The sequence below is a fragment of the Xiphophorus couchianus genome, chromosome 4 (genome assembly GCF_001444195.1).
Source record: "Xiphophorus couchianus chromosome 4, X_couchianus-1.0, whole genome shotgun sequence".
Lineage (NCBI taxonomy): Eukaryota > Metazoa > Chordata > Actinopteri > Cyprinodontiformes > Poeciliidae > Xiphophorus > Xiphophorus couchianus.
This window is the reverse complement of record NC_040231.1, coordinates 13,806,713-13,833,094: the sequence shown is the minus strand read 5'-3', so window position 1 is coordinate 13,833,094 and position 26,382 is coordinate 13,806,713. Positions and strand designations below refer to the sequence as shown.

General features: G+C 35.4%; 1 protein-coding gene across 4 annotated transcripts in view; it reads right to left on the bottom strand.

Annotated features, from left to right (window-relative positions):
- LOC114143174 (CUB and sushi domain-containing protein 1) overlaps positions 1 to 26,382 on the bottom strand; it is a 437,499-nt gene that overhangs the window by 268,325 nt on the left and 142,792 nt on the right. For all 4 annotated transcript variants that reach the window (XM_028014977.1, XM_028014979.1, XM_028014978.1 and 1 more), the window contains exon 3: positions 7,136 to 7,248. In XM_028014977.1, the coding sequence (XP_027870778.1) occupies positions 7,136 to 7,248 (113 nt within the window). The remainder of the gene's footprint in view (positions 1 to 7,135; positions 7,249 to 26,382) is intronic.

The window sequence follows — 26,382 nt, the reverse complement described above, 5'->3', positions numbered from 1 at the left end:
TACATTTTCACAGCAGGACGTCCTTTCAATAAGATCTATATGTTTTGCACTTATTAATTGCGTCTGTATGACTGATCAAATAACCAGTTTTACTCTGAGCTTCAAAAGTAAGACATCCTTATTTTAGTACCCATGATGATAGCTGCGTGTGGGGCGGCATCCTGAAAAATCAATTATACAGTTTGATCCTTGTAAGAGCTTATGCAAACTTTCCTTTTGTCCAATACATTTGATTTTACTCAGCTAGGCGACAGTCTATTTACCAATTACTGCCGACAACAGAAAAGTGCATAAATAAATAACAAAAAATGGCTGAGTTTAGCTAAAAACTGAACAGAGCTTATTTTTAAGATAATCTCTTGCAATCAGATAATAAGGATGGCAAGTAAGATTAGGCAGTTGCATGTGACTGAATGCTTATCACGTAGCCTGAACTGTGTGCACTGGTTTAATATGTTTAAATACTGAGAAACATTTCATATTAGTCTACATTTAAACTGAGCAGGTAAATTATTCAGAAATTAACCAGGAATTTAACACAACTAGATAATATTGTGTAACACAGCATCTACCATGCTGTGTCACGGTACATGCTAAGCAAGAGCATACTTTGAATTTTTCAGAAGATTGAAGTAATTAACTTTTTTATTGCACGCTTTTCTAATGTGTTCATGCTTCCCGTTTCACACTAAACATTAAATATCCAAATTGGAAATTCCTCAGACAAAATGACAGATTCTTATATTTAGAGTGACACCATAATTTATGTCCAAACATAGTTGTGTACCTAAAACATTAATTCAATTTCCTATCATAATTCGAAAAATACAAGTTTTATCATTAGAAAAAACTGATGCAGTAAATAATTTGTGAAACAAGGGTTTTAAAGTTAGAGAAAATAAAACGTGCCTTTTTCTTGTATTTACATGTGTGATGCTTTCAAACAAAAGAACTGTTTCACAAAATCTGTATTACAGTAGAATATTTACGGTAAACATTCCATAGTTGTCTCAGCCTAAAACTTTAGAAATACTAGTTTGTGTGTTCTCACGAATGGCATGAAAATTTTAAAGCAATATCTCTGAAGATGAAAGTTCTGAGAAGTTAATCTATTTTTGACTTTGAGTTGATCAAATGCAATCCAGATTCCAGGAAGTTAGACGTTTATTAGTGTGGAGAATAAAAGGTAAAAAAATTTGATGGTAACTTCAGCACCATCAGTCAGCCACATATAGAAATATTTTAAATGAAGCTTGAAATAATGCATTGCATGTCACTGTTACATTTTAATCTAGTGCGTATCCAAATGCTACCACACTAACTAATTCAAAGTGAGTGCAGCCATATACACAAATAATTCAGATAAACAATGAGTAGGTTTGAAGTTTGATCTGTCTTATCAGCATAAGGCCTCTTTTAGGAATTTTGTTTTCTGCTCCTGTCTCCAGCCTTCCATGGATCCCTCTGCTAGAAAAAGCCATGTATAGCAGATGGACTGGAATTAGCAAACATCTAGTCGCTGAATAGTGAAGCCAAAAGCTCAGGAAACATGGCAGTGGTAACATGGCTAAGTCATTTATATGTAGGTTTCCACAAACAGATCTCCATTCATTCTTTTTTATGTTTCATGTATTTTCTGACTTTCATTACATATATTTAATATTAAATTCAGGTCCTTTTTTAGGATCAATCACCTGCCTCTTTTATCAGCTGGCGAGCCAGTAATTTTGTATTATTAATATGTCACAATTCCTTCCTAGTATAGTGCAATTTTCTGCAATAGTTATTGGTATGCCTCTGAGATTTTTTACAAATCAAAACTCTTTGAAATACTAGCAGTACAAAGAAAATTATGTCCTTGGGAAAAAAAAAAAAAAAAAAATCAAATGAAAGAAATCCCTCTTTGCAGCACATCATATGTATGGAAACAAAATCCCTAAGTCGCAATCCTGCGATGAGTTTATGTCTTTTTCAGGTGCAGTTGGCTGTTGGCCTCTGTGTTTGCAAACCCGTGCATCAATCAGCGAGATTTGGAAGCTCCCAGAAGTGACCCTAATGGATTCTACATCAGTCAACAACACGCTTAGGGAGAGAGGAGGTGGAAACAAAAAAAAAACTGTGCCAACACCAATGGGAATGAACTTTTAACATTTTTTGCTCATACTCATGCAAAGACATGTGTTCTAATTAAGCATGAAAGTGGCGCTCTATAACATACACATCTCTGTTACATCAACCAAATGGGTAAGAATAAAAAATACAAAACAATCCCTGATCATCCACACATACCAAACAGAAAGTAACTAAATCTAAGGACTAATGAAAAAAGAATTATTACATCATCATCTAGATTTATACAAAAGTTGAAAGGAAATTTGTTCCCCCTTATTCCTCTTGTAGTTTTACTCACAAATTATGTTTGTCTAATTCTCATAGTTCAGCTAAAGGAAGATATTTTCCTAAAACAACACCACCAATCAGTTTCACCTATTCACAACATGTACCTCGCATGTGTAGTCTTTACAAATATTAGCTTTGTTATATTGCAGCAATTAGGCCTGAGCATGTCAGAATTAGTGGAGTCTGTAAACTCTCCTTAAAGTGAGTGTCTGAAGATTCCAAGATTGCTTTTATTGTCATTGTACAAAGACTTGTATATAATAAAATATCAGTTCACCTGGCTAAAAATAGCTCTTATCTTAAAATAGTCCTAAAATAAATGTGCTAATAAAATAAGAAAAGAAATTTAAATAGTGACAACACACACTGCAGCGCTTGTGACCAAAGAGAGGACAAGTACGAACAAAGGCAAAAAATTACGTGCAGATTGCTGAAATGTTCTGTATTGGATGGGCGAGGTTGCAGCTTCATGTATAACTATGTGAAACATGAATGAAAGGCAGAAATAAAGCAGATCATGCAAGCAAAAAAAGGAAGGAGATTACAAAGCGTCATAAATTCAGCCTCTGTTCATTCTTACTGAATTTGAGACCTCAAATGTTCAACATGTGTTGAACTTGCTTTGATTTCCCCATTAGTGAACCGCTACCCTTTTTCAAAGGAGACAGATCAACAAGTGATTCATGTTGTGGGTGCTGACACACTCCCATGCCTTAAAGCAGTCAGCTTTAGCGCCTTTTGCAGGTAACATGGTTTTCCACTTTGGCACGTGGATCCTAACATCCATTTTTCCCAAAAGCAAACAAAAATGTGAACAGCCTCATGTGAACAGAGGAGACACATTACTCGCATTTTCACACACCCCTGAGGTCACCTTGTGCTAGGTATGCTCAGCAGAGATTATTTGAAGAGTTATTTTATGAAAAACCTTAAGTGCACTAGAGATTTAAGTTAATCTACTGGACAGAACCTGATTATGGAGCAAGAAATGGTTTCAGAGATTATCTGAAACAGCAAACCTGACCACTGCCTTCCTACGCTATTCCACTCAATTCAAAGGTTAAGTTGCGGACGATGATGTTAATTTTCTATGCTGTTTTAGAATTGTAGTCTGTCTGTAAATTTTGCATTTGCAGTGGTGGAAGTGAAAGAAGTCATTCAGTCTGGTTTAGCCACGCTTCCAAATACTGAGCTAACATTAACAGCCACTTTGTTTTTTCTCTGCACTTCCCTCTTCACAGTGGGGGATGGTAGAATACTGACCAGGCAATTTCCGGGAAGCTTCATAGCTTTGAACTGGTGCATTACATACGTCACGGGCAAACATTAGCGATTGGGTAAAATGCCTCCAAGAAGCAATTGTTTCTCAAAAGCCAAGAGCACAGACCCACTGTCTGAAGCAAAGTGAAGGACAAGGGACTGATTTTTATCAGGATAAAACAGCAAAAAGTCTCTGAATCTTTTCATATATTATATTGGTTTTAAATATGCTTAGGGACATTGATGAAAGGACTTAAAACTGTCCAGCTGAAAGTCTGCTCAAGAGGTGTACTTGTACTACACACAGAGAAAATAGGTGCAATATTACCATCATCATAATGGAGCACAGGCTCTCTACAATATCAAGCTCAATCAATTTTGTTGTCTTTTACTGGAGTACACCACAGACAGGTCACCAGCTGAGCTCTGGACTAAGAGAGTTTTGCTTGTAATATGTAATATTTTTTAAGTTTGCATATGTATCTTAGATGTCATTCGACCAATAGATTTGTGTGAGTTGATGAATTTAATGTTATTTCTTTTATCTTAATCACCACAAAATACATTGTTAAAAAAGAATAGTGTCATACAATGTTAAAAGCTCTAAAGTAGCACCAATAGCAGCTTTCAAACATGCTGACAATAACAAGAGTTCAGTAATTGAGAACAAGAAAGTAAAGCATCAGGGTTTATTTTACTGGAAAAAGCACCTTACAAACACTCAAGGGAAGTGCTGCTAGAGGTCCATGTTACTAAGTGGAAATTCATTTAAGGTGAAGCAGCCATTTACATTTAAAATATTTATGGCTTTTCACATTTAGGATCAAGAGTACCGAACATTTGTTAAGCTTCTCATTTCCGAAAAAATGAGCACAAACGCAGTTGTTAAAAAAAAAAAAAAAAAAAAACACTTTGAAACTGGCTTACTACATATATTTTCGAACAAATCTATAGCCAGGGCTGCATATGCCTAATAACTGATAAGGCAGCAGTGCGAGCATTTAAATACTATTCTACAACTCTTTTTTTCTTATTAAAGATGGAATTAGGGGTGATGGGAGAATTACTTGTGCTTTTCAACTCTAATATTGTTTTCATTTTAATTAAGAAGATAATTCTATTTACACCATCTACTATCTCTTCCCTCGCCACTTTATCAGGAGGTTATCTCTTTATACCTCTTCTTTCTCCACATTTCTATTTCTGCTTCAGTGTATATTAAGTGTTGTCTTTCTGATCTTGATTACCTGCTTTTAAAAGCATCAAAAGAAGTTTTGGTGAGAAAATGTTTCACATAGTTCACATTCTGTAGCAGAGTTCAAGAGTAAAGCTCTGTCAATATACTGCCACACAGCACAAATGGTTTAAAAGATGACATATTACCATTACTTTGTGTTAAACTACATACAATAATCAAACCCTTTCAAGGCAGATTAGTTTATAATGCAGCAGCAATATCACTTGGTTGAAGGTTTAAAAAGTAAACCAGGGAAACATTTAATCAAATTAGCTATTCCGATTCAGAATACAGCAATAAATCTTTTCAAAAGTGAGGCAAGACATGGAGTCTGGGAGTCACTGAGTATGTTGTGAATAACAGCTGAGCTAGAAAATAAATTTAAATAGCACTGAGCTTATTAAATCTCTTTTTGTGTTTTATTTTGCCACACTTGATCCAATTCTGTTCTAGAGAAAGAGATTCTATTATTGGTTCTACCTCCTTATGTTGAATATTAAATATATATCAAGTTGTATATCTCTTTAAATGATACACGTATATGAATAGTGATGAGACATTTTCTTTATCTCTTAAAGGTTGTTTTTGTAGAGAAGTCAAACATGTATGTTTTAGAGTTAATTGCGGCTTTTCAGCGATTTTAAATTTAGCTTCAGGGTGAAATTTTAAAAAAAGGAGGTGGAGGTGCAGATGAAGAGATGTCAAATATCTCTAACTATCTTTACACATGCCGTTAGCTTTATAATGCGCATTCATTTATCAAAGTAAATTATGCAACAGACTTCACTAAAGATGTGGTTTGTGATAATTTTAACAAGAAAATTTGACTGACCTGCTATAAAAGTAGTGGTTTAAATAGAAAAGCATTTTCCTAAACAGAATGTTCTCTTTGATTCTTGCAATAAGACTCCAAATTTAAACTTGAAAGCGCTATTATACAGACAGTATAAAATCTGACAATATAAAATGTGTCTGCTCTCTCTGACACTGTATCATTATTGTGATCAAAGTCTCACTTATATGTAAATACTAGATAAGCTCTCTGACACAATCACGAGAGCCCATGCAAAACCTCTCAAAACTTTTCATGACAAGATGTTTGAAGGGTGCTTCTCAAACATACAGATAGTTTAAGTCCATGAAATCTATTTAGACAGAGCTCAAGAACACCTTGATGACAGCCGTGAAAGCTGTTACTCATCTCTTACAATCAGACATAAAAATGAGCGTTTGCCAAGGAGACAATCACTTCAAACAGAACCAGTAAAACACAAGAAAACCTTCTCAGAATGGCTGACTGGTTTGCTTTAGACAAAGAGTCACTGACACTCACCCAGAAGTTTACACACGCACAAACTCTCAAATACAACGCTCAGAATACACAGGCAAAATGAGAAACCGCAACACACCCAAAGATGGACCACAGTCAGTGAATTTCTTGCTTTTTGAGCTTGAGTTTGATATTTAGAGTCCATGATTCATGGATAAACGGTTACACAACAGTGCGTGTGTGTGTGTCTGTGGGTCTCTCTGAAAGGTCAGACTAGCTTTCACGTCTCATCCAAACATGGAACATTTGCCTTATCATGCTTACGACAAAAAATGTGAGACTCGGTGAAAGACGGACTGATATAAAACTCCCTATTACCACAGAAATATGAAAAGCATGCAAAAGACATGTCAATAGATTACAAACGCAGATTTATATAAAACAACTTTTTAACTAAGGAAGACAGCATCTCTGAGCTGAGTCAACGTTCACCCATTTAAATACAGACAGTTATTCCAATTGATGTCTGTCTGACAGCTTCACCTGAAGTTTGGAGAAATGTTGGAGATGTGTGTCAGTTCTTCATGTGAATGTTTGCACTCCTGAGTTCTCAAGACAATATGGAGTCACAACTGACTGAGACAAATGAATAAAACTGCTTTTCTGCGATTCAAATCTAAACAAAGCAATCATTTGGTTAAGCAGCGACAAAAAAGGCAATCTGAAAACCAGGTGATTATAGAAGTATAAATAAATAATAATTAACTCTTGCTTGTATGATCTCTTTTTAAAATAGCATTCCTAAACCATAAGAAGCTCTAACTTGTACATATGTTTTTGAAGTACCACAAGTAATATATCTTGCTTCATTTAGTCAGTATTTCTCAATATATTCTCTTGTAGCTTCAAAATATGTTCCAGCAGTGTTTCCGTGTACTGTATGTACCCACACTGACAGATGTTCTTACCTTCATATACTGCTTTGAAGCCCTGCGCACTCACAGCAAAGTCTGTTGTAAACCACAGAGCCAGTATGGAACCACTGCTGACAATAGGAGAGGGCAGCATGAATCCTGACAATCTGCAAACAGAAAGCAGTGTAAACATAAATAATGCATTTTTGCAAATATGCAATACCACTGATTTCACAAAGACAACAAGTAAGCCACATAAAAATTGAAAATCTGAGGAATTATTTAAATCCTCCGATTTCATCTGAGGAACATCTCACAGGAACATCTTCCTGTGAGATATTGGTTGTTACAAAGTTTATATAAAGAGCATTTTCATTGCAGGAACCTTTTAAGGAGCCATTACAGTTTTCTGGGGCAATTTTTGTCATTTCCACTGTTGGAGGCAGGACCAAATGAGACATCTAAGGTGGAACTTTACCCCACAGCACAGCTTGGAAGGTGGTACCTATTGGAAGGACCATGAAGTGTAGGTAGTGATTTCTCATAAGAGTTTGCCATTTTGTGCATTTTATATCATTTTAACTAAAAAACGTCTTTGTGTGACATAAAAACACCAAGTAATGTCACATACATAGATGTGACATTACTTATTATGCATATGAATTTAATTTATGACATAGCTGTCACATATAAATCTTTTCATTTAAACTTTGTCTAAATGAAAACCATTTTATTTTAAATGGTCACAGGCGTAAATTAGCCTGAAAAAAGTGGTAAAATAAAATCTCAGATGTTTTTGCGGGACTTGTTATCTGACGCAGAGATGTTCTAAAATTCAGCAGATACAGCGAAAGAAAGAAAAAAACTGTGAAATACATTGAAAAAAAATCTCAAAATATCATTTTGTTGCTCAAATAAATGAACTGGTATTTCTCTCGTTCTCAAAAAGCAGCTTCTACTTTTCTCTCAGTGGTACATTTGCATTTTGTTTGTGTCATCCATGAGCGAGAGGTTTCTTTTTTGATCAAGCAGCAGGTAAGTAAATAAAACAAACAGAGTGCTCCTGCATAATTCACAAACTCACATATAAAAATTGGGGTTTTAGCTCTTTAGCTCTCAAATGGTTTTGTCAAAAGAGACCATTTATGGAAAAATTTTTGTATAGAAGATCCAAGAACGGACATTATTCATGTTCAACAGAAGGTGAACATGAATAATGTTCACCTTCAGATACAGCAACTATAAAAAGTCCACAAAATGTCAGATTTTGTTAATGTAAGAAACAACAAAATAGAAATGATTTCAAATTAATTTAAACAAGTCAAGTGAAAAACAAAATGAAATGAAAAAAACATTAAAAAACTAAACTAATGTGGTTACAGAAGTGTGCAGTCTCCCTTATGACTTCTTAACTGCATTCTGAATAAAAAAAAAAAAAAATTTTATAAATTGGAGTCAGTAAATATCTGTCATTGTTTAAAGAGCATTTGATAAACCTACATAAAGTTCAGGCGTTTTAACAGGCTTTTCCAAACATCTCCTTAGTCAGATTTCACAGCAGAAGCCATGATCCACAAAGAGATTGGAAAGCAACAAAGGAAGAAGAGTATAAAACAAATTTTAAGGCATTCAATATACCACAGTGGACACAATCATCATTAAACTTTTTTCTTTAGCTAGATATGACTAGAACTTGTCACTTGTAGATAAACATAAAGGCCTTATAGTAACGTTTTTTGTTATTTTTTTATTTTTCATTCCCCCAGTAAGACTTTATTTGCCTTCAGAATTTTTAAAGACTAAAATCAACAGAACAGTGTTTAACTTTGACACAAAGGTAGATCATAACTACGGCCTGGGCTCCCTTTAGAAGACAAAAGCTCCCTAAATAAATTTTTTGAGAGATCTGTAAACGACAGAGAATATGATATTCCTGGATTTTGCTTCTCTCGCACTGTTCTCACCTCCATTTGAACTCCCCAGGCCTCACAAAGCACAGCACAGTTATTTCATCATTCTCTCACTTCCTTTTTCATTTCATTTCACCATTGTATTATATTAGAAATATTCTGGTTTAAAACCATTAACATAATACAGTCACACTCTTAAGTGGTGACAGTTTGCTTCTGTTGCTAGCATTTAGACTATGCAGTTCATTTTTTTACAGTAATTATTTGAAATGATGGTGCATTTTCTGACATTTTTGTATAATAACCACTGCACAGGCTTAATAAGAAACACAAATATATGACAAAAGGATGTGCTATTTAGAACATCTTAACTTTTACAAATTGAGCATGAAAAGAATCAAATGCTTATAATCATTCAAATAAATGGTCCAGTAAAGGGGGTTTGACCTCTTTTGACACAATAGAAACACCAACAGAACATGCTGAGATAATTGCAGTCATTACCTTTTAAACAAAGCACTGAACAAAACAAAAATGGCAACCAAAGACAATGCTTTTCATTCACTGAATATGGATTTTATCAATCAGAACTTTTATAATGACTTCCAAGCGGATGAAAAAAGCTGTCTACATCTGTCCATAATCATTTGAGAAAAACTGTTTTTTCTTTTATCAAATGGCAAGTTTTAAGAAAAAATTTCTTGTGCTGAAGCCCAACCCACTTGAACAATGCCCTTGCCAATTTAAAAATCAGTCACTGGGAAGGAAATGGGACAGGAAGAGGAAAACAACAAATTTCATCAGGAGGATTTTAAATCCAAAAATGGGAGCGAAACAGAATAATCCAGAATCTCACGACAAAAGAAATATTTAAATGCAGATCGTGCGTATTAAAAGCTCAAAAATGCTAATATGAATGTGACAATAGACATGAAAACTTTTGATGCCTCTGTGACCTAGACCACCCAAAAGCTTCTATCCCTGCCATAGAAATACTTAACACACCACAGTTAGGACAGACAGAGAGACTAGATACTGATCAAATGATCATTTAGCAGGGCTGCAAGTATTAGATATTTTGAGATATTTAGAGGTGTAAATAAATTTGGAGGAAGTGGAGGAAAGATTGTGCTCAGTTAGAAGCAGAGCACAGCTAACAGGTGAAAAGGGTGATCTTAAGTTTGCCAAACTGAATGAATTGCTCTGAAATTTTCACAAAAGTAGCAAATAATTTGTAAAAAGGTATGTTGCTCAAAAATAATATCCGCACATTTTTTCAGCTATGAAATACAAAGTTTGAAAAATCTCAATGCTGTAAATTAAACATGAAATATGTGATAACTAATTAACAAATTCAACCATTAATACTTGATGGAATAGGACCAGAATTGGAGTTTTTCAGGATCAAAAGGACACCAACAGATGTGTTGATACAATATTACTGTTATCCTCATCCAATCCTATGCACCTCATCATGGCTCTTTTTAAACAGACAATATCAAGAGTCCTATTGGAAACTGTGTCTGATGCTGCCTATGATTACGTAAGCTGCAACCCTGTGGGACATTTTTTCCTATTTCGCTAGGACAACTACTAACAATAACGGCCTATTTTCTTATGAACGACTTGCAAAACTGCATGATTGAGGACATTGTTTTATCACATTATTTTGCTGATTAAATCTGGATTTTTCCGCTTGACACAGCTGAAGCACGAATTGTAAAATATTAACAAAAAATTCATTCAGACTGAAGCAGGAGAGCAACTGATATTGGAAACTCTGTTCCCAAACAATTAGCCGGAGCCTCAATGAAAAATGTCGCGAGTCAGGAAGGTGCTGATTTGTTTAATACTACGCTCATCAGTCAAACCCTTTGTAACCAACAACAAGTTACAGCAGAGGACAAGGTTTAAAGTGAAAAATAAAGGGGGAAAGCAGTAAGCCATCAAAAGCACTGAGTCGCAAAGGGGACGGTTAAAAAAAACAGACATTGGTAGCAAAAATGAATAGCTTTAATTCTCTGGCCTCAGAGCAAGGACACAAAGGACGGACAAGAACAGATGAACGGAGCATACAAAAAGCAACAAACTGAATGGGAGATAGAAGTTGGAGAAGGAACAGAGGAAATAAAGGAAATGCAAAGGAGAAAAGAACAGACAGTCCTTCCTGCTTATTTTGGTTGTTTTGTGTTTTTGTAACCCTGCATTAAGCTTCCTGTGGCCAGGTTAATCAAATGTTTTGCAATGCTCAAAAAGTATTCTATGTCCATTTTGTCATTTGCAGACCAACTAAAATATCAGTGGAACTCCTACATATGACACATTAAAATTAATAACATTAATAACATTTGAAAATAGAAAATTAATAACATTTGCAGGGCGACAGATTTTTTGCTGAAATACATGCAGTAGCTATATCAGCTAAGTTTAAACTAAATTGCATAATATTTAATGAATACTTCACCTATATGATCTCCCTGTCCCTGCATGTATTTTCTCCAGGAATTAAACTTCTTTTCTATAATAGAAAATTGTCATGTTCCTTAATCACTTATTCTAAATAGACCTTTGATATGAGTGTATATTACCAGATGTTTTTATTTCTGTTTGTTCGTCTTGGCTGAGCAATCTAGCACTGACTGCTGGGATTGGTCCCAGATTCTCTGCATCCTTGAATATATTTAGTACAATTGTTGCCCAACAGTATTGGCTGACAGAACTTTTTTTTCCAGAAAAAATTTTTTGACTAATTAAAATGTAGATAAAATAGGCAATTTTAAGCGCAGTAAAAAAGGTTGTTTTTTTTAATTAATATTTTATATAATATAAAAAATATAAAATAATATAATTTTTACAGTCTTTCTATAAAGATTAGACTACTTTCTTTACTTTATTAAAATCATGCATGTTTAGTTTATTAGCAAGAAGATAATAAAACAAAATAATTGTTTATTAGATTTGCTCTTTTTATTTGAAAAACTAAAATTATTTTTTACATCCCAGGAGGGCTTTCATATTGATGACTTTGGTCTTTATGGCAAAATGTTTGAACTCCACCGGGTTTTTGTGACCTGCAACGTCGCTGAAATCCATAGCATCCAGAACTCACTAATATTTCACATATGGGATGATATATTTCTACATACAAGATATGAACAAAGTGAAACTGTAAGAAGCATGCCCTGCTATATGACCCTGTATTAATAATTTTATAGGAACATGAACTTTGGATGGCATTGTGCTTTGGGCTAAGGTTGACTTCTATAACTTGTGAAAAATTAAAGCAATGGGTTGACTACATAACGTACAACGCTACTATTGATCAGAGAGGCTCCATTATAGAGCCACCATGGCCAATAACCACTGAGGTAAAAGTGTTTGTGAAGAGTTTTTAGCAAGCCTTGCTGCTGACTGGGATAAAAATTCTGCTTTAACAGGTTTAATAATAAATTGTTTATTGATTGGTAATACATGTAATGCTGCAGGGTGTTACAACAATTTAAGCTAGATACATATAAAATACATTGTAAATCAAGAGAAGCACATAGAAGGAAATTTATTTTTTAAAATTGCAAGTATTCTCACTTTTCTCAGTCAATGTGAGATTACTTAGCATAAAATTGAGACTTCTTGGTTGTGTGTGCTCTTAAACAACCACATAAGACTTTTAGTTCATCAGCCAGGTAATGAGCAGCAGTTGTCTTGTCACCAAATTAAATGACAAAATTTCCAATCAATATTTTTGCTCTGTTTCACTTTCCTTCTCTTGTCATCAAGCTTTGCTTCCTAAGCTGCTAAATAAAGATCCCACAGCTGTTTGGGGTTTACCTAACAACAAAAATAATAAGTAAAGAAGGTTTAACTGTTCATCCAGTCAGTTTCATTTCTAGTCAGTCAACCAGCTTATGTAATCAGACAGCCGCTCAGTGATTTTAGGCAGCTGGCCTCCATAGTCAACCAACAGGCCAGCTTGCCTGTATGCCATTCTGCTGCTTTGTCCATCTGTCTGACTGCCCATCTGTATCTGTTTCAGTCACTCTCTCACTCGAGCTGCCAGTCTATCTGTCAGAATGTCCCATATTTATATCCTCCTCTAAAGCAAAGGTTACTGTTTTGACTAGACTGCAGCGCTTTTGTGATAGGGCATGTCAATATAGATAAAAGCAACATGTCCAAGTACGCTGTTTTATGGGGCATTCTATTTTCCTTCAACATTGTACAGAGAATGATAAAACACAAGCCCAACTGTGTTGCAGAGGTAAATTGGGAAACCAGAATAATTTTCAAACTCTTGACTTAAGTAACCAGACTAATTGTTACTGTAATACAAACCAATAATTATGTATTTTTGAGCATTTTAAGCATTTAAGGAACATGTTCACAGGTAGGGGTTGAGCAGTTCAATAATATACCACTGGTTTAATGATACACAAGCTGTTAAATGTGCAAATAAACATATTATTTTATCCAGACTTCCCAAGGGCAGCTATGGCTACAATCCAGTAGATCGCCATCATCTGCATGTGAATGTGTGGGTGAATAGAAATAACTGATTTTCTGATTTTAATGTCTACGTAAGTCTGATGTCATTTCATTTCAATATACACAGTACATTATAAAGGTAATTGCAATTCTGTATTTTAAACTTGGGTTTGCTTGGCTACAGCTGATTTGAAACTTTTAAGAATTTATGTTTTCAAGTTCAATTCTAATGTATCATTAGCCCTAAAATAATGTAGTTGCCCTCTTCCGGGGAAAATGAATCCTCCCCACCCCCATCACCTGTGAATGCAACCTCTGGGTAATTTGCTAGTCAATATAATAAAATAAACTATATTTCCTAGGTCATTCTCCCTGTAAGATAAATATATATGAAGATATAAACTAGAAAGTCACATCTATTGGCTACTGCATTACGCCAAACAATTGTTTGTTAAAACAAATAGTAACTCAGCATGTAATATAGGAGGAAATCAATGCATTTAGGCATCTAGATGCATGAAGATGACTTGCTAAAGTTCAACTCAGGCATCAGAGAAGGGAAGAACTGAGGTTTTAGTAAATGTCAATGTAACATGTTGGTTACTGCCATATAAGATAGTCTTAAGTATTTATCTTCTGGTTTCTAAGTGCAACTTTGCAAAGATGATTTGAACAGGACAGAATATTCAATGAGCGGCACTAGTGTGGATGCCTCTCTGTCATCAGAGGTGGAGAAATTTAAGAGTAGTTAGAAATAATAAAAAAGTACCAAAAGCTCAAATACCCACATATTAAAGGGAAATTATGCGGAGTACAACCTTTGAATGCTGAGCACATTGAGTTTTGAAGTAAACAGGCTACAGCAACAGAAAGTCATCTCTCAAGAAAACTCCTGCCAGTTACTAAAAACAGCAAACTGAGACAGCGACCATGTTTACCAATCTTCTCATGGTTAGATAACTAGTTTCAGGAAGTTTATGTACATCCCAAAAGATTAAATCATCTCAAACTAATAGTCTCCAGATCTCAACCAACAGTACACATTTGAGAAATAGTTAAACAGGATAACATCTTAATTAATCGCCACACAGTAAATCTGCATCAACTTTTTGATGGCATCATGTTGATATGGGAAAAATCTCTGAGGAGTATGAATCTGCTCTGAAGGAAAAAAGAGGTCAATTCATTAACAAGGTGCACCTTATTAACGATCAGTGTATGTTTATGATTAGGTAAAAATACTCTAGATTTTAAAATACCATATCTACAGTTTATTGCAACACATTCCTACTGAAATCCACATTTGCTAAATGGACAGTGGTAAACATCACAGGTCCAGGTCACAAAGTTGATGATTTATGAAAATCCACAATTCAGCAATCACTTAAAAGGGCTATAAGAATATAAAGATCTGAGAGGCTATTGATGGCGAACATTCATCATTTAATTGCCCATCCCTCAGAATAAGTTGACACCTCCATGGAAACTTCCCTCTACTAGTCTAATCTATGACCACTGTCTGCTTCAGCCTTTTTTCCCCAAACCTCCTTCAAGATATGTGAACCATCTCATTACATTTAAATATCTGCCTGTTTGGATGATGATGGATTCTAAAACAATAATGTAGAGTGAAGTATAACATTTACCAACTCATTTCGTATCTTTTAAAGCTTGTGTAATGAATTTATGATGTGACAGTGTCTCAACTGTAGAAAGAAATAGTTAAAAATTTATAGGCGCTTTCATTCTAATGACTCAACACAAAGATAATTTGTTATCTCAGTGGAAATAGGTTGATTGCTAAGGAAAATATAGAAGAACAACCCACTTCCAAGAGTAAGAAACATTGTTTTCAGTTTCCACACTGGCCTTCTATCATTGAGCTGACAGGCTGCGAACATTGATTTATAATTGAAAACAACAGCTGAGCTTAGGAATGCTCTTTCTGCCGAGCACAAACTGTAGTACGGTATGCTGATTGAGGCAAACATGTCAATAAAGTAAAGCGCAGCTATTCACTTACATCTTTTAGATTCACATTTATCACACAGAAGTCTTTTTTCTACCACAGTCTGCATCTAAAAGTAATTTAGACTATAAACACAGACCTACTGACAGCGATTTATTTTGGGCTTTTTAATATTCACTCATATTTTCAGACCAAAGCCATAACCTTCACCATCCACTTGCAGTCCAATAGTATATTTGGCTCACAAGTTGCTCAATAAGCAGAACATTTTAACTTTCTGAGTAGATTCGCCATCTTTCTAGAGGCCTCTGCATTTCGGTCAACCAGCTCAACTGCAATAGATTATATCTGAACGATAAGAATACGCAGCATTGATGTTTGGCGTCTAGGCTCTGACCTCATCGCTCCCCACAAGGAACCACCAAGCGGGGTGTAAGTCTTTCAAATGCTATGTGACTCATATGAGGGAAGTCGCTGCAGGCGAGCCGAACAGTGACGGCTTAAATACATGCCATAAGAAAAAGCTTTAAATGGATATATGTTTCGGTGAGTCGTCCATATGAGCGTAGCTGGATGGGGATCGTCTGCCTGAACTACCTCAGAGGCTTCATTACAGTTAAAAATAATAGAAGAGAAAGTACATAAATGTATTGCTTATACAGTGAAACCATTTTGAGTACTCTTCATAGTTTTCGCTATAGTTGCACCTTGTACCTTGTACCTTGCACCTTGAATTGTATTTTATGAGAAGAGCTCCTTCTCAGTGTTAGTTTGACTTCCTGGCATCATGTCTTCCTTTCTTTTTGATTGCCTCTGGTGCTCTGTCTTCAATTAGTCTGCGAGCTTTATGTGTACTTTGTTCCTGTCTTCTGTAACTTTCATGACAGTTATATTTTGTCTGTTTGTTGTATGTTTTGCATGCCAGTTTTCTATCCTGAAGACAACAAGACATTAAAAATACTTCTGAAAAAGGAACCGAGAACATGCATGGAGGGGCTACCTCTCTTGGTCTCTTTTGGTTTTTATTGTTTTGTGTTTAGTGTAAATTCATTATATATATATATATTCAAATGGAAAGAATATCCATATATACAGCTCTGGAAAGAACCCACTGCACTGAACCCCATTGAAAGCCTCATTGAAAATCACCAAATATTGATTTCTGAACTCCTCCCGAGTTAAAACATTAGTATTGTTGTTTCTAAATGTATATGAACTTGTTTTCTCTGCATTATTTGAGGTCTGAAAGCACTGCATCTTTTTCTCATTTTTTGGAAATAAATACTAAATGTTTGCTTGGAATTTCAGAGACGTTGTCAGTAGTTCATAGAATAAAAGAACAATGTTCACTTTACTCAAACATACACATATAAAACGTAAAATCAGAGAAACTGATGATTTTAAGTGGTCTCTTAATTTTACAGAATGTTGGAGATTTATAAAAGCGTTTACACTAGCTATAAATGTAAAAGCTTCTGGGAGCTGTTCATGCTTCATCTCTGGATTTAGCTAATAAACCAATTAAATTATATACTAGTGTTCCTGAATGAGAGCTGTGGTTCTGATAAATATGTCATTGTTGAATTTTTATCTATTTTTTTAGTTGCTTTATGCTGTTTTACATTTGACCCTACTAACAATGTGATATGTATCCATATTAAAAGTTTATAATCATCACTATTAATTATCTTGTTAATTTGTCTTTTATAAAAATATAATTCTGAAATGTAACATAAAAAAAATTAATTGTGACAATTGGGAGTACTTCACATGTCTTTTTTTGACAAATTCATGTTAAAAATTCTCTACATTTCCTCACATCTTTTGTTAGAATACCTATAGTCTTTCTAATTCTCTTATTTGTTTACCCTGAGGATCTTTACATGCAATAAGCCTGACTGAGGCACAACCTTCAGAAAACGTAGACCTATTCCTACACAAGTCTGGCACGAGCATAACATGCATCATGCAAAATCTGCGACCTTTACAGCTTTGAAATCCATACCCAGTCCTTTGATCAATTATAGCACAACATGACAGTCCATTGGAAAATATGACCTGTTGTCTTCCCAGAAAAGCTGAGGTTTTTTTTTTAAGAGGTGCCAGGAGTTAATATCTTGGGTTCCTAATATATCTACCAGCTCTGACATTTAGAAAAACAATCTGTCACACACACGCCAGAAGCAAGATCAATGTACACTCGCAAACAAGTATTACTATTGCCTGCCGCAGTCTCAGAGAGCATTGGGCTTCTATTTGCCAGTGCTAGATACAAGCCGCACTTGTACAGTAGATGTATGCCTCTGGTTAAAGCTATTTGTTTCAACCCGTCATCCTGGGACATAATCCATTTTTTAAGAATTTGCAGTGGAACAGTAGTCTGTCAGTGGCAAAACACAGCATGGAGTAAATGGAGAGACAAGAGGCACTTCATGTAGAGGAGAGCAAGACAACAAAAGAAGGTCTACAGAGGAAAAGGAAGGCAGATGGGTAAAGTACCCTTAAAATGCAGTAGAAAAAAAAAAACAATAAAAGTTTTTTAAGGTGGATGGTAGTTTCATGTGATGAAAGAAAAAAGGAAATCATAAAACAAGGCAAGAGTATATCCAGAGTCTGAGGATTTGTTTAACCTGTGGCATAAAGTGGAGATTGTGAAGAAGTCGCTGTGGTTTAAATCTTTGTTGGGTGGATTTTGAAAAGTAGCTGGCACAAAATGTTTTACTTAAACTTTTACTTCTCTTTAAAAATATTTGCAAAAAGAAAAGGATGGTAGATATCCAGTTAAGAGCAAATTTATTCACGTCCCTGGCAGAATTAACTTAGTTACTTTTTTATTCAACAAAAAGATTTTTTGGTAGGATATAAAGTAGGCATCTCTGAAATCAATAATGAAAACTCATGAAATGTGATTTTCTGGATATTCTTAGGTACCTTCTCTCACAGCTGACATGTACCTATCATGCAAATTTCAGACCTCTTCATTTGTTTTGTAAGTGGGGAAACTTAAAAAAACCCAAAACTCATTTTCCACACTTTAAATCGAGCGTGTATGTATCACCAATTTGATGACTCCTGGGAGGATGAAGTCTAAATTTTACATCTCTGACTTCAGCGATATTGTTCAACTGAGCTTAAATACTATAAATAAGAGCACATGCTTGACTGTAAGGTACAAGCTGCTAACTTATACAAAAGAGTAAGAAACCACAAAACTCAGTCTAATAAAGAAATCAGCTGGTGGACCTATTCAATTTGTGTGTAACTATATAAGTTTGAAAACAAAACAAAAAGCATATTAAATTTTCTAAGCTATACTTGGGGATAATTGGTATATTATCTTATTTGCAGCTCTCTGATCCTTCTCATTGTTAGTCTACCAACGGCAGGCTAATTTAGCCTTAAGCATTATTTTTTCGTTTTTGCAAAAATGATATTACGACTGTATAATGCTGCTATGGTGTTTGATGCTTTGCATTTTCTCCAGAAAAAAAGAGCAATATGGGAACTGTTTTCACAAGACTTTCTCCTTATTCAAAAGAAGCATTGCAGTTGTATTGCCTCTGGGAGTCTTAAGTGACTTTTTAATGTACATATACACAAGCAAATACACAAATAGGATCGAGACGGGAAGTGCGAGGTGCACAATGTGACCCAAATCTTAGTCACACCACTGCTGCATTGCTGTAAGGAATTAAGTGCCTTGCTGAGGTGTACTGCGGCAGAGGGCAGCATTTGACATGAGCCATAAATGTGTAAGAACCCCACTGATTTTCTACTACCCTTAAGGAACACCTTTATGTGCAATTCTCATATGTTTAAAGCAGGAACTCCACAGAAGCTTGACAATGCTCTCTCATGTAGTTGACCAGACGGGCATGTTTGTATTTTTCATTTGGAAACTGGTCAGATGCTGGTATTATTATACACTACAACAAAAGTAACATAGACCAATTCTACTAACAAAATAACTTTTAAAAAAAACATTCATGCATTTTAAAGTTCAAACATTTAGTTTGAAATAAAATACCACAGCGTATTGGTTGTAGCAGTTTATATATGTAGAAAACAGTCAAAGTAAGTCTCATAGAAAACTTTCACAAAGAAAAAGTGAGAAAAGTAGTTTAAAATGTAGCATACACCACACTGTAATATATAATTTAATTAAGGTTATCGAAAATTACAATTTTGACATTGATCTGCTATCCTTTTAAAAAGCAACAAAATCCAATCAGAAGAAAGCGCTTTTTGCTTTGAACTTTCTTGTTATAAAATGTAAAAGTTCAACCCTTGAGTGTTTCCACAGGGTTTCAGTGGTTTGCAGTGCCTTTAATATCAGCGAGAATGATTAAATGTGAGCCAATCTCATAATACATAACTGCAGTTACAGTCCAAATTACACTGTGATTAACTACTGACTCAACACACTTTTCAGCTGACTTGCAAGTAATATAATCACATATTAAAGTGTTAATTATTTTACCATATCTGGGAGAAGTCACAATAATTTTAGGTTACAATAGGTCCAGATAAGTACAATAAAAAATCCCAGAGGGACCAATTTGTTGAGACTGTTGTAAGGAGCAGGAGTAAAAAGTAGGCAGGTGGCGCACAGCCACATTTTATTGGGTTGTATGACCATTGTTTTTCTAATTGTAGCATGAATCATTGTTTGAATCCAATATGCTCTCAGAAATTGGCATTTTATTGAATGTGAAGATGAGGTGAAAACAATTGGAAAATGCATGTAGGTTCAATGTGATTAAGGTAGAGATTGATTCCAAGATATGTAGCTGTTGGAGTTTATCCAGTCAGAGAGCATAACACATTTTTATATCCATGCATTTTGACAGTAATCAAAACATGGGACGTTTTTCTAACTTAAAATCAAAATTCCACCAAACATTTCACATTCAGGTTTCAGGGTCAAAAGCAGTAATATTGATGCTAGCACATCAGGTATGATGGGTGCATTTATAAAAGCTCAGTCTGCCTAGCAGCAGCATCGCCATGAGATTTTGGGTTTGTAGACTTCTGGCTGTTAGCCAAGTCCTTGGGTCCTTCAGACTAAAGCATTTTATCTTTCTGCCTCTATCCCATACTAACAAGTTCCTGCATTCTTGTTTTTCTCCGTTTAAAAAATTACACAGGCATAACACATACAGCTGCTTTGTACATCCATCTGTTTATCACCATCATCAGATTTAAGCATACCTAAAAGGTACACCAAAGTAAGTACAATTTGCTATGGAATAACACTTGTCATTTTTCAACTATTTTTAATCAACACTTCAAAAAAAGTAATTGTCTTGGAATTTGGCATATGTTTAATTATCTTACAAATATATACATATATACAGTATATGTATGTACTGGTGGATGCCTATATGTCACAAGCAGATGTCAGCGGCACAGTTGGAAAACAAAATTGAAATTTGGCTCTGACGTTTAAATGGGCTCTTTTGCATTAGTAATGTAGGGCACTTGGAGCAAGCACAAAACAGCTAATAGGTGTGAATGTGAGTGAAGGATCAGTGCCAAACATGGTAGCACTTGGAAAATTTGTTTACCTAAGGAATAACAAACAAAAGGGAGAAAAAACAAGCATATAAATTGTGCATCGGTGATCAAGAATTACTGTTGATTGGGTAGTTGTTAACAGCTGGGGATGAATATATATCAATCCATCAGCCACAGTCACATTATCCTGCAGAGGCCTGTGGTAGACTGGAACATTTTCCAATTGACAATGTGCCAGAGACACAGCAATCTCTGGGTTTTCTATCACAGATATGACTCAGGGAGCCCATGCATGGTAATGTTCAGAACAGTAAAATTCATCTTTTAAAACAAAGTGGGTATGCCTTTGGACAGAAACATATGGAGAAAACCAATGCATCTACAAAGACAATATTCTAAATAACTATATGGCCACACTGTGATACACTGCACCTCTTCTGTATGCATTACCAGTCTGTGATTACAAATATTGACTCGTTATAGCTAACTTTAAACTAGTTAGTTTAAAGATTGGATCCAAATGGAGGCATATTACAGGGATGTTGTAAAGGTTCAGAGTAACTCATAATGAGCAAACTCCTTACAAGCAAAACAAAAGGTACAGCGTGGTGGCGATTTAGGCAGTAAAGCTTTGTTTTTTTCAAGTTTTAAATTGTTTACACAAATTTCTTTCTTCAAACATGCAAATAACTGTGTTTTAGTAATCTGTCTTCAGCATGATTGTCAATTGAGCCTGAGCTAAACTTACCCCAACAAGAATAAATGCACTAGATGCAGATTGACTTGTTGTTTTGGTCCAGATATAGAGCAAATGTGACTTTGAAAAGTTTATAAGAAACTTTTAAAGAAAGCTGCAGAGGCTGTGTAAAAAAACAGAAGGCTTGATTTGTCTTTAGTAGTTGGAACTCGGGTCAGGGGGTCAAAACAAATTCGAGTTTGTTTGTGTTTTTATGTTTATGAATAATGTGCGGCATTACCACTTAGTGTGCTGACCTCAGAGACAGAAGAAGGGAGTTTCACAGTCTTGAATAAAACTCTGTCTCCTTTAGATTTGGGTTTTGTGAGCTCAGTGCAATGTTTATGATTGTCCCTGAGAAGTTAAATAATTATTAGCTTAGTTACTTAAGAGAGGGCCACATCTGCTGCCATGTCAGCCTTTCTACTCTGTAGGCATACCAAGCTGAGTGGATCTTCATCAGTGCAGAGAAACCACCTACATAGTTTAAGTCATGAGATTACATCATTGGACCATGGCTACCACAATTTGGAAACCAACTGCAAACTCTGAGTTTCATCCAATACCAAAACGTTTTCCACCATGTACAAGAAACAAACAAATCATAAATGCTTAAATGATGGCTCATCATGTACTGAATGCTGTATGTCTTTGTATGCTTTAGAACTGCAAGGTTATTCTCAACAGTCAACAGCCAGACAGCTAAACACACAACGTAAACATCCATGTTCTTTGCCTACCTCTATTCATTTACTTCTTTGTTCTCCTGAATTAGTTTTTTTTTCTACTACATCCATACTAGGACTCATTCTATCCTTCTTATGTTGTACCGTTGAGTATATAAGGTGTATAAGCGACCATCCATCAAAAAGCGTACAGGTGACCAACTGTTACGCACACACACTGCTGTTGTGCTTGAGATATATTGCTATATCCATCACTCACACACATACACCCCGACTCCTTTTTATAAGGTGTTTCAATCTGGACTCCACTCGCACACTATTAAATCAATTTCACATTCTTAATCTCACACAGACTGCTCATAACTACCCTTCAGAGTCAAATTGAGAAAACACACACACAAAATCACATATAAAGTAAATGACACACATAGGGAAATGGCATCATAAATAAACTAGCCAAGTCAAACAGAAAAGACCCACTGAGGACACGGTTCATTGAATGTGTTAACACGTCTATTGACATAAAATGTTAAACAGATAAAATATGTCACACACACAAGCACACAAACTGTGGCAGATTAAATTAATTCTGAAGCTTTAATATATGAAACTGCACAAACATGCATCCCAAAAGGACTTCCTTAATGTGGAAAATACACACCATCGGCATGAAGTGAAAGTTTTTCACTCTTCCTATGAAATAGTAGGTTTGTGCGTCTGAATGTGTTTCTGTCATCTTTGTTTAAATGCCTTCACAGTTCATGTAAAGATATCGTTGTCCTTCACTGTTTGTGTATGTGTGTGTGTGCTTACATTGTCTTGGGGATGTGTGCCAGTTGTGCATGTGTTTTGTTTAGTGTGTGTGAATTGGTGTGTTGACCACATTGAAAAGCATATAATCCATCGCTATGGGCAATATCAGCAGTGAAACCCACTGTGCTAAAGTAGGCCAAGCCTCCCTTTAAAACACGCACACGCCCGCATACAGGCTGATGCATGCACGGCTATCACAAACACCACTTCACCAATCCACTGTGGGGAAAAAAAGCATTATTTGACAAACCATCTAAACTGATTCTCTATGCTTCTGAGAGACAGTGTGAGGGAGAGAATAAGCGAAGGGGCCGATTAGAAAGAGGAAACAAGAATTAGGAGGACCCCCCCTTCTCACCCTTTTCTCCATTACCTCCTCCACATCCTCTGTTGCTCTCTCATTCTTATCTCTGTCAGGGTTGTTTAAAGGCCCATGACATGTGTCCTCTGCATGGCTGCGTGAGTGTGCAGTAACTGAAAGATTCCTGACAAGGTGTGAACATTAAAAGCTTCTACAGTCACATCCATACAGGGGCCTAAGGGAAGGACACCATCAGAGACTAAACTATGCACATGGGAATTCCCTTTATTTACACAAGGTACAGAGATAAAAAAAATTTATTATGCATTTAACCCAGGCAGAAACACATAGATGGATCAAAAGGTCAACTGAAATCATTCACGTTTCTAAAGAAGAAAAAGAAGTCCAGTATATTTGCCACCGTCCTGCTCCCGTAGTATGAGCAGCTATTATTGTGTCTTATTGAAAAAGAAAAAAAAACAAAACAGCAAAAATACCTCCGGCTGTGTATAGTGTGAGACAAACACGTCATCCAGTTGGTGCAAGCAGTCAGCCGAGTGTGATGCCAGAATGAGGTGAACATCCCTTGAACTTTGCCGCAGTTAGAAAAATACACATTTGTCTGTTTTCAGCGACAGGAAAAAACCAAAACAACCCCAGATTAGAAGAAGAAGGAGACAATATTTCTGATCAGAGTTAACCTCATTTTCTTATTTCCTAAGAAAATGGAAATTTCTTATTTCCTCAATTAGAGTAAATATGTAAAGTGCAAATACGTAGCAAATTTAAAGGGAAAATCTGTCTGTGCTTCAGTTTTAGAGTTATATCTTCTGTACTTTCACACAACTAACATTTGTTTCTGTTTTTCTTGTTTTTTGTGTGATTGTGTCAATACATATAGCCTGCTTGACTATAAGTTCAAACTAAAAATCCCACTGACTTTGTTTCTCTTTACTTTGTTCATCAACATTTCAGAGTGGAAATTCACTCAGATGCTTTTGCTGGTTTAGGTTCAGCAATAACATTTATTAGGAATATACAGAAACATTTCTAAACCTAGGCATTTTCTACCCCCATTTTACAAATTCAAGCATTATGACACAAAATGTTAAAACAGACTCAGTGTTGAGTATTAATCTCATAAGTGCAGCTGACCACGAGCCACTTTTCCATGCCACTGCAACTCTGCTCACATATGCTGAGTGACCATAGATAAAAACAGAAATTAGTCACCTGGCATGGACACTTTGCTAGCTCTATCATCTATATGCATGGCAATTTGTCAGCTAATAATTGTTGCAATTCATCATAACCATCTGTGTGTGATGGGTTGTTTACAGGATGAGACTGACTTAACGACAACTTGAAACACATTTGCTGTAGTCTACTGACTGTGTCATTGGTGATGATGAATTGTATCTTTGTGCGTGTTGTGAATAAAGTTTTTACAGAAGATATATAAACCAGATTGTAATTTTTATTATAGGATACATTTACCAAGGATTTTTTTTATCCTTCTTGGTCAGGAACTGTAAGCAGACAGGCTGAGAAAATGAGAGGATGCAGGTTTTCCTATCTGATCATGGCATTCTGACAAAATATGCAATGTACTCACTTTACCTGTCACTGCTCATAACGTCGAGGCCGATCAATGCAAGTCAGCTATTAGTCCTGTGAGTGTCCTGGTCGTTGCTACTCAGATCAAAGCTATCCTGATGAGAACTCAAGTGTCAGACTCGATTCCTGATCAAGGCATCTTTGATTGATCGATATCTGAGCCTCTGATTGCACTTCAGCTTCTTAACTTCAACCATTTAAATCCCCACACAGAGTTGTTCAATGAAAAGTGAATATTATACACAGAGCACATGCTTTCCTTGCATGAACAAAGAAACTGCAACACACCAATATAACTGAATCAATACACATATTTTCTGGTCTTAAGCTGTTAAGGATGCATGTGCAGCCAGGGGCAGATATGCAGTATTAAATACTTTCACCAAACTAACATTTTCATTGTTTAGACATCTTTGTAAACTCAGTAGTAAAACAATTCAATGATAAAACTCAGTTTCATCATTTTCATTCAGACTTTTGAAAAATAAATCCTCCAATTGTAAGCTTAGTGCTTTAATGTTTTTTAAGGTTTTCATTTTAACAGTACATGGTAGAAATACAGTAAATACAGCAGAATGGAGGTCTTTCCTCACCCCCAACTACATATATACAGTATATATATATATATATATCCAATTGGATATTACGGCAGTGTGTTATTTTTCACTCATCTCAATGACACTCATATTATATTGAATCATTACACAGTAAACATTTTATTTCTTGTAGTTCTGATTACGTAGTTTAGAAAATATTAAATAATCCTGTTCTATATTCACTACACTGGCTTCCAGTTGATTTTAGAATTTGTTTTAAAGTTCTTGTGCTGACTTACGGAGCATTACATGGCCAGGCTCCTGATTAACTTGTCAGCTTTTAATTAAATATCCTGCTGCTCGTGGTCTCCGTTCTCAAACTTTGAATCTCTTGGTTGTTTCACATACATGGTTAAAAACTAAAGGGGACTGGGCCTTTCAGTCAGTGGCCCCAAAGCTGTGGAACAGTTTACCCTTGCAGCTCCGTTTTGCTGACTCTGTGAAGGTTTTTAAAAAGCAACTAAAAACATTTTTATTTTCCCAGGATTTTATCTCTTGATTTTACTGTTTCTTATGTTGGTTTTATGGTTGATTTCTATTGTACAGCATATTGGGATTTTATGTCTGTGAAAAGAACCCGTATAAATAAACTTTACTTATTAAAAATTCCTCTTCTAGAACATTTGAATATTGTGAGAAAGTTAAATATTACAAACTCACGGTGTCAATTAACT